This window comes from Brachypodium distachyon, chromosome 2 (genome assembly GCF_000005505.3).
Source record: "Brachypodium distachyon strain Bd21 chromosome 2, Brachypodium_distachyon_v3.0, whole genome shotgun sequence".
NCBI lineage: Eukaryota > Viridiplantae > Streptophyta > Magnoliopsida > Poales > Poaceae > Brachypodium > Brachypodium distachyon.
In genome coordinates, this window is record NC_016132.3 from 29956188 (window position 1) to 29970791 (window position 14604).

Here is a 14604-nt window from a genome sequence, read left to right on the forward strand (position 1 = left end):
GAACTGGCGCGATCCAGCGGAAACAAGCGACCGTGTCTTGCCTGTCTACATCAGGGAAAAACAGACGTTTTGTCTGCCTTGCACTCACTTCTGCTATTCGCGGGTCTGATAGTTCTGCCTCTGATGCTCCTTCCCAGTTCGTCTTTGCTAGGCGAAGGCAGAACTGCACCGGTTTGAAGACGAATCTCCGGTGCAAGGGAAATGAGAGACTACGTACGGCCACTAGCATTTAAAGCAGAGGGGTGTCAGACGTGTGTGATTTTCTGGTAGGCCTACGTTGGATTTGAATTAGAGGAGATACGTATTAGACCGCCCCGAAAAACGTTTGTTCCCGGGGTCTGTTTTTATGTGAAGACATTTCATGGCTACTCTCTCCGCACCTGGTGAGAACGTTCGACTTTCCAAGACGTAATCAGGAAGCATTGTACGAAATGGATCGGAAGATGCCAGCCATCGTCTGTCTCCTCGTTGATTCTCTCGCTTCCAAAGGTAGGTGCACGAAGAAATGTCCTTGGGTTGGTTTCTATGTATAGCAAGAAAAGTGTTTTGGAAAGAGAGAAATACGTTATTTTGCGTAGAAATTTTAAGTTTATCGTATCGACTGGAGGAGCCCATCCAGCTACATGGGGGCTCCGCGACCTGTTAGCACGTTTGGGGTGACGGGGTGGCGGGCCAGAAGCTGTTTGTACTACGCGATTTGCTCTCTGCGCTCTCCGGGCCGTAGGAAGCACTACGAGCAGGACCTCGGTGACGGATCAGTTCGGCTCTTTCGATGCCTCTGACTCTTGCGCCAGCCTACGCAGGCAGGGTTACCTTTGTGCATCGACCGTCTGCGTTCAGGGTCTAGCTATACGGCAATTCTGCCTGTAGGGTAGGCTCACGCCCTACTGGCATGTTTGGCTCGACGGTCCGGTGGTAGCTTGGACGACATGCGTTTTTCGGTTGCGCATGAAATTATGGATAGGGTTTTGTTCTTTTCATGTCCACTTTGTTCCTAGAAAAAAATTGTGTTGGTTTCAGCGGCGTGGCAAAGCGCGCATAACCAGCTAGTACTTTGTAATTTGAAAGAGAATTAACAAATAATGTTTCCCCTATGTTTTACTGTCTCATTTATTTATATGAATAGAGTGGCACATCCGCATTATGTTATTTCATCGGTGCCATGAGAAATATTTTATTTTTATTTTTTGTGTCAAACAAGCCTAACATGTGACCCGAAAGAGGTAGCCCCTCCTTTCTCTTATATTGCTCATATAATATTTTTACGGTTTTGCTATTGATAAGTCGTCCGTTTTTTAGTTACAGATCAATCGACATGTTAGACATTGGATCTCAATCCAACGATAACAAATGAGAGATGAGAGAATGGCGATGATCCTCAAATATTAATCTAATAGTTCTGAAACGTCGACTGATATTTTAGAACAAGAGCTGCTTTGATCCATATGCATAAATCTATAGTAAATGTATTAAGTGACGGAGGGAATACCAAATTAATAGCGAGTAAAGTGATTCAAATCCTGGCCCGGCAATAATCCAAAAGTTATTCTTCGTACTCTTCCAATTATACGGTTACAAATCCAGCATTGCAGTCTTGCAGATTCGAAAATCTAAAAACCTGATGACAAAAATCAAGTATCCTTGCTAATTCTGATGTCACAAACAGAAGCTTAAATTACGCATTGGCGGTGCAATTGCACTGGTAAATCAATTATCCTTGCTAATTTTACACACTAATCCTACTGGCAGAAGGAGCTAAGCAATAGTACCAATTTACTCACTGTCAAGCATTACTACTCCAGTAATTAGCTGAAGGGTGCCCTGTTCTGTCCTACTTTGGCGGCGGCGGCGGAGTGTAGGCAAAATTCAATGCGGCGGCCGACGTTCTCCCTGAGGCGTTGGAGCGCCATGGCGAACACAGGCAGCTCCTCTGCCCCAAGCGCCTCCACGTCCACCTCAAACCAGAACCGCTTCCCCGCCTGCGCCTGCGCCTGCCGCACCTTCTCCCCGACGGCGTCCATCCGCGCGCTCTCCGCCGCCACCTCCCTGACTTTCCCCTCCGTCTCCCGGTACAGCGCCTCCACCGCCTCCCACCCCGCGCCGTCGTCAGCAGGAACGGCGCCGGCGTCGCCGCCCAGGACGGCGTCGACGGAGGGGCTGCCGAAGGCGAACACCTTGCCGGCCTCGGAGATGGCGAGGAGGGCGATCCGGACGCGGCAGAGCACGGCGATCTCGGAGCCCTTCTTCCACAGGCCCGACTTGCGCTTCGAGAAGGTCACCAGCCGGCTTTCCTTGTTCTCTATCCGCTGGATCCGGATGGACCGCTTCCCCGCCGTCTTCTTCTCGCCCATTGCGCGTGGCTGCACCATGGTCGTTGATCGAATCGAACGTGGCGGCGGCGCTCTGTTACTTGATTTCTTGTGCTTCTTTGGAAACCTTAAGGGGCGGTGAGACGCGAAGAAAGATACAGGAGGATATAAGGGAAGGGAGCATTGATTGCTAAAAATTTGGTCGAGAGGAAGGTGAACCCGGATCGCCGGTATGTTTCCTTTCCTCTTTTACTGAATGTGTGTACATATGGTAAATAAATGATGGTTTGGTTTTGGTAAATTCGGTCGGACGGAATCGTGTGATGATCAATTCTACGGCGGTAACAATTTTGGATCTGCACGGGCTATTTTTTAATATTGTCCTAAAGACTAACCTATATGTTGTCGAGGTGTTAATTCATGATCATCTACCAAACTACAGCACGCTTTAACGGAAATTGATTTTCTTCTTACTTTACGACCTCACATGCATAGCACTTCAATACTCTCTTTTTTTTGTTTGCCGGAAGCCAGGCTTTGGTATTAAATCACCAACATTTACAAGAACCATCTTTTAAATAAAATAAAAATTACACGCAATTCTTGTGGTAAAACGTTGCCGTCTTCTTCCTGCACTCGCCGACAGCGCCGTTAGAATACCCTCTTTAGTTCATTTGCTTGACCGGTTGGAGGGTAACGAATGGTGATGTATTTGCATCTCTTCTCCCACATTAGCTGTATTGATTATTTCATGTACCGTGTATCCTAGAAAAAATATTTCATGTACCGTGTCCTCCTGGAGCCATTTCGCTTCGAATTTCCCAATTCCACCGGAGCCACGTTGGTGCTCGGTATCCAAGACAAGTGTTGGTAGTACCAATATTTGGCACAACAAGGATATCATGCCGTGAAAAGAAAATCTGTGGACGCAAGTCATGCTACAGGCAAAATTCATCAAAAAAAAAGGACTTCTTTCTACAAGTACACTAAAAGAAAAAAAAATCATGGCTATATATACTCAGGCACTTCATTTTTATCCTTTTTATTCGTCTACATTACAAATTGAGATCTCCCTGCATCAATGTTTGGATGTGCACATGATATAGCACAACTTATTTACATTCATGCATTAGTCCAGCAATCAGCATGTGCCGAAACCTCATATTACACGTAGGGCCATGGAGGGCTCCTCTCTGTTCTCTGGGTTGCCCTGTGCAGAACCATCCCCGACGCAGAGCATCTTCGGTACCACCAAACATTCAATTATATAATGGTATCCAACAATCTTGGCCAATGACATCAATACATGGAAACCCCTCAGATCACTCTCACTTCGTTGCATCTTTGGAACAAAGAAACCATTCCAATGTTACTATGCTTTCTGACCATTCCAAAGATGTATATGTTGAGCATGTAAACAATGCACTAAATCTCCATCTGGAGAAAGAGGAATTCGTTACCAAGATGAACATCCCAAAAAAACACCAAGCTGAATAACAGGATAGCCGCCACACTCTATACATGCCTGAACTGAAAAGACAGAATTGTCTACTTCACAAGGGACCAGATCAGAATGTGAAGCATGAACATACAGCATGACATCTCACCATGTTGTTCATAAGAAACCACACAGATAATGATCCAAACCAAGTTGTTGGCAGGTGAGCCAACCAAGTATACACCTAAATCATACCTTCATATAGGGTAATTACTCCTCGTGGTTGATACTTGAACTCCATGAGCTCATGATATCATCAACTTTTAATTTGACATTTGAAATCAACTGAAAACCATTTGTCCCATGTTGCCTTCCAGTCATGCATAGAACTTGTGTTTTCTAGAGTATATCTTTCAAGGAAGAGTGCAGTCACCAGCAGAGAAAGTTATCAACACTCTGTAAACCTCGGGATGCCTGACACTTCTCATAAAGTTTATGCAAAAAAAGAGACCTCAGGACACAGCTCAGTCAACTTTCCATCTTTAGGGCATAACTACCGTGCTGGAGCACTTCGGGATTCTCTCCTTTTCTGTTGGATCTGACGGACACATTCAGCAACCAACAAACTAAAATCTGGGGAGACCTTGCCATTGGAGGGAGGATTAAAGCCAACCTTCTTATAAGCCTGTACTATGTGCTTCTGAGATCTTATCAAGTGAACATTGCAGAGGGACGGAACTGACGCTTTTAGGATGGGCCTGCTGCAAGTAATTTGCCCAATCTGTGCACCACTGCAACATCATCAAGTATCTAGTTAGCATGCTACTACAAAGCTCTGTTAAGAGAAGAAAGTAATAATAAGATAAATGGGGAATCATCTTTAAAGCAAATTACACCCACTGGCGAAAAAACAGGAAGCAAGCAAAAAGGAATCAAACCTAAAGCCAACAAACCAAGAAAGAATCATAGAAATAATCCATCTAAATGGGGTTCGAAACAGAAGAAATCCTAAATACTCGATCATAATAAACCCAGAGAACTCCGTAAGTCAGCAGCAAAGATGGAGAAGCAAATTTTTGACAGAGAGAACCAGTCATACTTCAGTGAATCAAATACTCCATTACCGTGATGACAACCTTAAGTTAATTATTGCTATTGGTGAACCTTATTCACACATATCAAACCAACATAACCATCCAGTTTGAACCGCTGAAGTTCGCTACAGATGGTCCTAAAGGCTAGAGACCTAGATCTTTCCTACTATAAAGTTTGGAGTTGGTGATCGTTCTTTCAGAGCTTTCTAACCCTTCTCTTCTCATCCCTTGAAAGTTGGACCATGCAGACCCACAAGTTACAGAAGCAAACAATAACATTATCTCCCCCAATCTTCTCCTGCTGCCTCTACTTTCCAATCTCCATCAGCTTGGGTTCATAGTTCAATTCCACCAAAGCCGACACCAGGCTTTAATGGCATTGATACAAAGTCTAACTATTATGTTGTTATTGCTATATGTAGATTTTCTCTTCTCGACGATTCAGTAGCAAAACACAGGCACTATGCTAGTATAATCCAAAAGTGCTTTTGCAACAGGAAGCGTAAATAGTTTCCTCATATTGCTTTTATCCCCCGCTGGAAGCACAATCATTTTACTCATCTTTTTGTTGATGAATTCAGATTTAACAGGGAATTTCTGCTTTCTGAACTAGCAAAATGAGCTTTCTATAAGGTTGGGCTCATGCATGGTTGGGCTTATCTTCCAGATTGATTAAGTTCACTCAATATAGGGTAAGGATACGGCCAGCACATATTATAAACAAATGGACCCTGAGGTAAAAAGAAAATCAAATATTTCAAAAGAAAGAACAAGCTATAGCTAACAATAAACTGAATCATCCCCTTTAGTTTATACTCTTATTTCAGAAGATAATTGCACTCCTTTAAACTAACCATTCTCCACCATAGAATCAGGAACCACTGAATTCTGCCAAGGTAGTACTCAGTGACACTGTTAGGCTTATATCAACACTGCAGGAGAATGACAATTTATTGAGCACCTTAACCTCCACCATTAGCTGATCACGACCAAAAGTGTAACCAAGCTGCATGACAGGGAATATTATTTGTGCTTTCCTGCCCTATACGCACAAACATGGTTTTTAATACGTCATCATATCGTCGTTATGACAATGATACAACGTTGTGGCGCCCATGGAAGGCATTAAGTCTAACCCCACAATAAAATCGGTCTCTGGCATCACGACCCGTCCTGTGGCATCGCCGTGGCATCACGAGGATGTTTTGAACTCTGGCGCTAAAATTGCGATGCCACAGACGAGAACAGCAGAGCAGGAGCGGGAGGGGAACTGCAGGAGGAAAATCAGGTGCGGAAGGGAAACTGCAGGGCGCGCGGCAGGGAAATCAGGCGCGAGAGGGAAACTGCAGGAAGAAAATCAGGCAAGGAAGGAGGAAAGGCAGTTGCGCAGGAGAGAGGAAAGGGAATCGGGCGAGTCTCCCTCCCGTGAAATCAAAGTCAGAGAAATTGAGAAAGAGAGAAAGGGGGAGGAGAGGGAATCGAGTCCTTTCCCAGTGCCAGCGGTTCCTTCTCCGAACTCCACTAGCGGGTATTCCTGTCTTCTTCCTCCCAGCGTCTCCTATCCCTCTGCTCTGTTCTGCCCTCGCTCCATATCTCTGCTCTGTTCTGCTCTATGCTACTAACCCTCTCTGCTATGCTCTGTTCCCCTCTTCCTCCCTCCCTCTGCTCTATTCTGGTGGTGTGCCTCTCCCTCCCTCTACTTAGATGATGCCATTATAGGCTAGTATTTTTATATGATGCCATTATAGGCTAGTGTCAAAGGTATGCATATGTACTAAATTGGTGATTTATATGATGCCATTATATGCTAGTATATTTCTATGAAGTCGCCACGCCACACGCCATAAGCTTTATAAAGCTGTGACGGGGGTGGGTCGCCACACCTCGCCACGCCATACTCAAAACCATGCGCACAAAGGATTTCTTCTCAGAAAGGCAGACAAATTTAGTGTATAAGAAAGATCAAAACCCTGAATTTCTTGATGGCACAAAAACCATTGTCTACATCAGCAGCTTGCTGGCAACAGAACAGGTCCGCTACAGCTCCATGGTACCAACAATAAGATTAAGGGCATGTTTGGTTTGTAGCTATGCGGTCCGTGGAACCTTAGGCAGATACATTTGGCAAGTGTTTGGTTGCAACCAAAGTTGTGTGTGGAACTGAACAGATCTGCGTTCAAGTCTATGGTGCAGAATCGTAATAGATTTAAATCATACGCCCATCCAAATTGTTATCCAGGGTGCAACAATGCACACTAATGATAGGAGGCAAACATTGAGCATCGCAGAACCCTAATCCTGATGGCAAATATTTTACTGTGGCGCAAATCGGGGAAATTGTTGCTACAAAGGAAATGGGGTCGATAAATAACCCTGAAGACCATCTCTGTCCCCAGGAGAAGATAGATAGCATAATTGATAACGCTATCTAAAAAGTATGCCATGCTTCAGATGAAAATCCCGACCTAATTAGACCAGAAACAGGGGCAGTCTAAGAAACACTTTCAAAGAAAAATGCTCCGCCTTTTCACAATGATAGCAAGATCAGATCTAACACCAGGACCGAAATTGGAACCCTAACCAGAACAAGATCCAAGCATTACTCTGTATTACGAGGAAGAGAGCATTACGAAATTCACCTCCTCATAATGAAAGCGCAGCCCTTGTACAGCGACTGACTGGGATCGGCGAGGATGTGGGAGTGGCAGTACTTGGCCATGGCCATCGCCCGCACCTTGCACCCCGTGAACCCGCACTTCTTCCTCCTCGGCACCGCCGCCGGCCCAGGCTTCACCTCTGCGCCATCGGCCGACGGCGGCTGCTCGGCCTCGAGCGGACTGCGCCCGAGCTCCCAGACGTACTGCCGGTGCCGAGCGCGCACCTCCTCTGCCATCGCCCAATACATCCGGCGGTACACGCCGAAAAGCCGTGCCGTGCGGCGCCGCCGCCGGCGCAGCACCTCCTCCCGCGTAAGCGCCTCGGCAGTGGCCTCCATCTCCGGCGACGGGGGGCAGCCAAGGGAGGTAGGGTTTCGGGCCTCCGACGGCGACTCCGCCTCAACCTTGGGAGCCACCGCTGGCACCGTCGGCGGAGCCTCGGGGCTCGTCGTGGCCGGCGGCCGGTGGGAGGCCATGGCGTTCGTGACGGGATTCTCGTGGGATTTGGGGAAAGGGGAGAGAGTTCGGGTAGCAGCAGGAAGGAAGGGAGGATGGATGGCGCTCGGAGTCGGGGCGGTCGATCGGCCGAGGATTGAAGGGGGCGGCGTGGGAGCTCTTGTTTAACCGTTTATGCCACGTGACGGAAAGGTCTTTCTTTTTCTCTCTTCCGTCGGCGTCGTCCTCCTCGATTTCACCTGCCAAGAGCATCACCAGGACAGCCCCTGTTTCACTCCCTGTTCTCAAATATAGGTATTCTAGAAAAAAACCGTATCCAGCAGTCTTCCTATCTTTGTCCCGAAACTGAGGGCGTCCCCAAATCGCCCTCCCGACGACCCAAACTGAGGTGCCGGCTAGGGGCTCCCGGAAGCAAGGATCTCAATGGCCAGCTCCAATTCGCGCCAAGGTTCGTCCTCCTTTCCTCCCTTCTCTCCCTCGATTCGCGTTTTTGGCCGACGGGGAGGCGGGCGTCGCCGGCCGAGGATGGGTCGGGGACGGGTCGCAGCGGTGGCGGGCGAGATGGGGAGGACGGTGGCGGTGCTGGGCGGGATGGGGAGGCGCTGCTGGGCGAGATGGGGAGGACGACGGCGGTGCTGGGCGGGTCGGGGGCGCGCGGGCAGAACGGAGAGCCAGAGAGGAGGGGAGGTGAGGTCGGGGGCGCTGGCAGAACAGAGAAGAGAGAAAGAGATAGCAGAGAGATGAGAAAGAAGACAGAAGAGAGAAGAGGTTAATTTGGTAGATGCAAATTGGTAGATCAATTTAGTAGTTCTTTCATGAGATTAGATCATACAATTATGACTAAATTGCTTATAATTTCTTGCATGGTAGCAGTTCATACATTTGATGGATGATCACAGTTCTCCTATGGGTTTGTACACAAATATGTTGAGTGAAGGATACAACGAAGAAGCTTTGGGCCAAAATTTGAGTAGTCCTATGGGTTTGTACATAGCAGATCATACACCAATGCATGCTGAAGTTCCTACTCCTCCAGTAAAAGCAAATAACAAGAGGAAAGGAAATTTCACTGATAAAGAAGATGAAGTTTTGGTGGCTGCATGGTTGCATGCTAGTATGGATCCAATAGTAGGTACTGAGCAAAAGAATGCCACTTATTGGAATAGGATTCATGAGGAGTATGAATCCCACAAGCCAGAAGGAAGTGATCGCAATGCCAATTCCTTATCGCATCGTTGGTCCGCTGTGAAAGAACAAGTGGTAGGTTTTGTGGATGTTACAAGCAAATTATGCATAGGCGCGAAAGCGGGAAGACAGAGCAAGACAAGGTAATTCACCTAGTTGTTTAATTTCATTGGATATTCATATGTTAGGTGCAAATATACTGACATGTTCACTTGTGCAGATTGTTGATGCTCTCAAATTGTTCAAGTCACAAGATAAGACCAATAAAGGGTTTGTGCTAATGCATTGTTGGAACATGTTGCGTTTCGAACAAAAGTGGTTAGCTCAAGTTGATAGGTCATCTCAAAGTAATAAAAAGCAGAAGTCAAGCTCCAATGCAAGTCCAAGCATGTCTACTCAAGAAGCCAACCCGATCCATCTTGATGACTTTGAAGCTACATCTCCGGTCAAAGCGGATCACATGAAGAGACTTATTGGGAAGAAGGCGGAGAAAGAACGGCAACGTCGAGGTAAAAATGTTACCTCTTTAGAAGATAGTAATGTTGTGATGGCTTTGGATGTTGTGTTCTCAAAAAGGACAGAGATGGAGATCGCAAGAGAAACGGCAAGACAAGAAAGAGAGATGGCAAGAGAAACAGCAAGACAAGCAAGAGAAGATGCAAAGGAAAAGCGTTATGTCGGAGCACTTGCAATGGAGCAAAGGAAGTATGAATTTGAGGAAAGGAAGATGGAAATGGAGATCATAAACCAGGATCTTAGTTCGTTGGATGATGACCAAAAAGAATACTACAAGATGCTACGGCGTGATATCATTGACCGACGATCTAAAAGATCAATTTGAGTATGTTGTTGTATTAACTATTTAAGTATGGACTATGTTGTTCTATGCACTATTTGAGTATGGACTATGATGTTCTATGCACTATTTGAGTATGGACTATGTTGTTGTATTAAATATTTGAGTATGGACTATGTTGTTGTTGCATGGCTTTTGATGTTTCATAAATATTTTGAAAATATATTATGCTTAATATACCATTCAAACATTACTCACCTAATAGCCATCGGATATTTTTACTTGTAACATGCTATTTTAAACTATCATGTTATGCACCCCTCCATAATGTAAAAATAGTACATGCTAAATAGATCAAGTCGGCAGGGTAATTTTCTTCGGGACAAAACCTTTCCGACTTAGATCCTAACTCTAACTACATACGACATTGCACACTACGTTGCCCCATAAATTTGCCATAGGTGCTCAACCAGGTCATCCTTTAGTTGAGAGTGGACTTGTGCGTTGCGGATGTCAAGATGATTTTGAATGAAGTTCGAGAATTCAGCCATCTGTGCATGAGAGGGAATAACCTTTTCTCCCATGTTGTCGTAATTGTAGTCTTGTGGACCTTCATCTCGCTCGTCTTCAACTATCATGTTATGCATGATAACACAAGCTGTGATGATATCATGGAGTACTTCTTGATCCCACAGTCTTGTCGGTCCACGAACAATTGCAAAACGAGCTTGAAGCACTCCAAATGCTCGTTCCACATCCTTACTATGTGCTTCTTCACATTTTGCAAAATATTTATTCTTCTGCCCTAGTGGAGAGGGTTTTGTGTTCACCAATGTTGCCCACTGCGGGTATATGCCATCAGCAAGGTAGTACCCCATTGTATAATTGTTACCATTTACTGTAAAATTAACTTCTGGAGCTTGCCCTTCTGCTAGCCTTGCGAAGATCGGTGAACGGTGAAGAACATTGATGTCATTAAGAGAACCAGGTAAACCAAAAAAGGCATGCCAAATCCAAAGATCTTGTGAAGCAACAGGTTCTAGAATGATTGTGGGCTCATGCACATGGCCAGTATACATACCTTGCCATGATGAAGGGCAATTTTTCCACCCCCAATGCATGCAGTTGATGCTCCCTAGCATTCCAGGGAACCCTCTGCTCTCTCCAATTGCAAGCAATCTAGCGGTATCGGCTTCATTTGGAGATCTAAGATACTCATCTCCAAAAACTTCAACAATAGCTCTAACAAATGCTTTCATACTTTTCAAAGCAGTACTTCCTCCAATCCGAACGTACTCATCTGTAGCATCCGCTGCTACACCATAAGTCAACATTCGGAACACTGCGGTAGCCTTCTGAAGAGATGATAACCCAAGTTTTCCAGCAGCATTTCTTTTCTGCACAAAATAGCTATCGTGTTCCCGCACAGCTTTCACTATGCGAAAAAACAACGGCCGAGACATTCGAAACCTGTGAAAACAAAGGTAATTAGTTGAACACTAGAGGAACAATATAAATGCAAGTAAAAACCATATGTACGCATTGCTTATCTCCGGCGAAAATACAAGGGGCCATAGACAGGATGCTGCGCGAAATAGTCTTCGAATAATCTAGCATGCCCACCTGCCGTATCACGGTTAATTACCTGACGACCCGGCACTGAACCGCGACGGCGTCGAGCATTGAACCACGTGTTCGCGTTGAGAACTATTGCCGCTGTGGCAACCATTAGTTCATGGCCATCGTCTTCATGCTCCTCCTCCTCCTCCAACGACGACGACAAACTCACGTATTGCCAAAGTAAGCTATGACTCATTTTTGTGAGAGGAGGCTGAGAGATGTGGTAGAGAGTGAATGGACAATGGCTTCAGAGCTCCACATATATGTAGACCAAGAAATATATCCATTGGAAAGTATAGCCGTTGAGAATATAGCCGTTTGAAAATATAGCCGTTGAGAATATAGCCGTTTGGAAATATAACCGTCGAAAATATAGCCGTTGAGAATATAACCGTTTGATAATTAAATTATAATATTATAGTTTATGTACTTAAATGAATATAAGAATAAAACTACTCGATTTAAATTATAAGCGTTTCAAATATATAATTTCAAGTCAAGTAGTTTGAAATATAGATTTTTTACAAAAACGGTTGAAGCATATGAATAAAATATGGATGAATGAATTATAGGGGGTGAGATTTAGGTAGTCTGATGTGGAGATGACAAATTTGAGGAGGGAATCTATACTAGGGAGTCCCCATATGAAGATTTAGGGGCTCACATTTAGGTAGCCTGCTGGTGATGCTCTAAAGTCATTCACATTATCTAATGAATTGTTTAAAAAAATGCATTATCTGATGAAAGCTGTGTGTGTTAAGTAATATTGTAGCATTAGAGTACAAGTTAAGGGGCAAGTTAAGTTAAGGCTAGACAATATATAAGAATCTATCTATACGGGGGTGGGGAACTAGTTGATGGACGAATTCCGACCGGCGTGAACACGGTCGTTCCGAGTTTTCAACCAGCTATCGCTCGAAGGAAGAAAGTCGTCGTTGACTTTTCGGCCGACACAGTCCAACCGGCAGTCTCCCGCCACCCACGGTCGGCGCGCTATCGCGCCACCTCGCCGCCCCAACCATCCCTCTAAGCTCGGAAAGCCCATCATCTTCTCCGGCGCCGGCCACCCCCCTCCCACCTACCGTGCCACCTCGTTGGCTTGTCACCTCCTCGCCTCCGTCGTTGTGCGGTGGCTTCGTCGTCGCTTCGGCTCGATCTGCGCTCTCCCTCGCCCTCGCCGTTGTGCCACCTCGCATCGGTGGCATCTTGTCTTGCGCAACAGCCACCTCATTGCCTCAGTCGAGAGATGGGAGAGCAGCGAAGAAGAGATAAGGTAGTAGTTGGAGATAATTTTGGGTGGGGCCCACCAGGATTTTTGGCAACAATTTCGTCCACGCGGATACAGGCGGGCAGGCACCAAAGATTCCTTCCCATCTATATAATCCATACACGCTATCTAATTTTCGTGGATTTTCAGCCACGTAAGTAAAAGTAAATATCAACCGTCATGTTTTCCTCACATCGGGCTTCGCAATTTTCCATTTGCGGCAACCCAGTGTCTTTTCAACTCCCTACACGTTATGTTCTCCCCTTGCCCCACCCTTTGTGGTTGCTCCATCTCCCCATTAAACCTGACAGAGCGCTCTTATTTCTCGTGCATACTATCTCTCCATCACAGACGTTCCACTTCATCACCTTCATGCAACTCGGCTCTTGCTACTGAATCCTGTCCTAGGTGAGTTTCCTACGCCTTGACTCGATTTGCCTTAGAAGTATTTTTAGGTTGTGCAAATAGAGACTGGACTATGCTCTCTCCAGGACTCGAAGTACTCCGTTGCCACACCATCAAGGTAATTTGATTTATTTATTACTTACATTTCTTCTTTCAATCTATCGACGAATTAATCCTGTAAATCAAAATCCGGATTCAAATCCATGTAGTTTCTTTGTTGGCAGGACGGAAGATGATTTTTCATGTAGATAAAAAGGCATGACAAAAAAATTCATGACGAAAAAAGCAAGGGGTTCTACCTTACAAATCATCTCACGGCTTCTTGATTCTTGATTGCATTTCCCATTTGTACATATACGTATCATCATTTAGAGATTTGAATTTTGGAGGATCTGAGTCCACACGATCAATGGAGAATGATTTATCCCCCAAAATGGAAAACTGGAAGGTGTTTTGTATGCCATCGGAATATACAAGTCTGAAAATTGTTAGCCTTTACAAATTGACTATTGGGGGAGCACCTGGACGTAGTTTGTTTATGTTTTACACCTTCAGTACATCAAAGGTGTTTTGTATTAATTAATTAATCGAGTCTCTAGCTATAGACTTTAATTAACACTCGCCATTGATACAAAATAACCAACAGCGAGGGCCTTCTGATTTGTTTGGTGAATTACAGTTTTTTGCTTGATTTATTTTGCAGATATCATCCATCTATTAACACAATTTAGCTCCAATCTCTATTGAATACCTTGTACTTGCATTTATCATCCTGCTCCTTCATAGGGATGTCATTCCAAATCATTTCTCAGTATCGACATGACCGTGGAATTTCCTTACTGTCGAATCTAGGGACCAACGAAGATCTCGGGTAACGTCCGAGTTGAACCAGAGGAATACAAGTTAGCTAGTTGTTAAGGAATTTATGATGAAACAAACACAGGCTTCCGGTGGTGGAAATTGGGGGTCTGAATGGAAGACTGATCTGAAGATCATAGACATGCTCACATCCCATGTTTCAAAAAGGCTCCGATCCTGGGATGTTGGAAGTCTTTGGAACCACAGGAATAATATTTTCTTCCATATTAGACGTAGACAGATATCTGATGCTTTTTTTTTCTTTTGAGCCAAACAAAGTCTAAAAGAAGAAATGCAGAATGCAGACACTCCCTCCAATCCATAATAATTGTCAGGAATTTAGTACAAAATTGTACTAACTTTAACTTTTTACTAAATCCCCGACACTTATGGATTATTAGTTAACATTATTTATACCAGCACAAAAAATACTCGTGCATTGCTACATACAGAAAAAAAAACATGTTTACAATGTATTCGTATTATTTTATAACACATTATTCTAATCTCAATGTGCCT

General features: G+C 44.8%; 4 protein-coding genes and 1 long non-coding RNA gene across 8 annotated transcripts; 2 read left to right on the forward strand and 3 right to left on the reverse strand.

Moving 5' to 3' along the window:
- Positions 1–1805: 1805 nt before the first annotated feature.
- Positions 1806–2369, reverse strand: LOC100832754 (agamous-like MADS-box protein AGL62-like). The gene has a single exon (NM_001301399.1). It carries the CDS (start codon positions 2367–2369, stop codon positions 1806–1808), a length of 564 nt encoding a protein of 187 aa, NP_001288328.1.
- Positions 2370–2426: 57 nt separating this feature from the next.
- On the forward strand, positions 2427–10124 carry LOC106866049. Of its 4 annotated transcripts, none has more exons than XM_024459921.1 (3): positions 2427–2539; positions 8825–9282; positions 9360–10124. In XM_024459921.1, the coding sequence occupies exons 2-3, from the start codon at positions 9244–9246 to the stop codon at positions 9978–9980; spliced, it is 660 nt and encodes a 219-aa protein (XP_024315689.1). In that variant the 5' UTR covers positions 2427–2539; positions 8825–9243; the 3' UTR covers positions 9981–10124. The 4 variants fall into 4 exon arrangements, with proteins under 4 accessions (XP_024315689.1, XP_024315688.1, XP_024315690.1 ...); XM_024459920.1 differs by having other exon boundaries at positions 8828–9282; XM_024459922.1 differs by lacking the exon at positions 2427–2539 and adding an exon at positions 8284–8402 and having other exon boundaries at positions 8828–9282.
- On the reverse strand, positions 3319–8120 carry LOC100833060 (INO80 complex subunit D). The gene is made up of 2 exons (XM_003566329.4): positions 7481–8120; positions 3319–4538 (listed from the first exon to the last, which is right to left on the reverse strand). The coding sequence occupies exons 1-2, from the start codon at positions 7972–7974 to the stop codon at positions 4301–4303; spliced, it is 732 nt and encodes a 243-aa protein (XP_003566377.1). The 5' UTR covers positions 7975–8120; the 3' UTR covers positions 3319–4300.
- Positions 10125–10328: 204 nt separating the features above from the next.
- On the reverse strand, positions 10329–11618 carry LOC100833375. Its single transcript, XM_024458805.1, has 3 exons — positions 11581–11618; positions 11076–11405; positions 10329–10871 (listed from the first exon to the last, which is right to left on the reverse strand). Exons 1-3 carry the CDS (start codon positions 11616–11618, stop codon positions 10370–10372), a joined length of 870 nt encoding a protein of 289 aa, XP_024314573.1. The 3' UTR covers positions 10329–10369.
- A 1347-nt stretch (positions 11619–12965) lies between these two features.
- Positions 12966–14457, forward strand: LOC106866212. The gene is made up of 2 exons (XR_001406185.2): positions 12966–13345; positions 13452–14457. It is a non-coding gene; the product is annotated as an uncharacterized LOC106866212 (long non-coding RNA).
- The last annotated feature ends 147 nt before the right edge of the window (positions 14458–14604 follow it).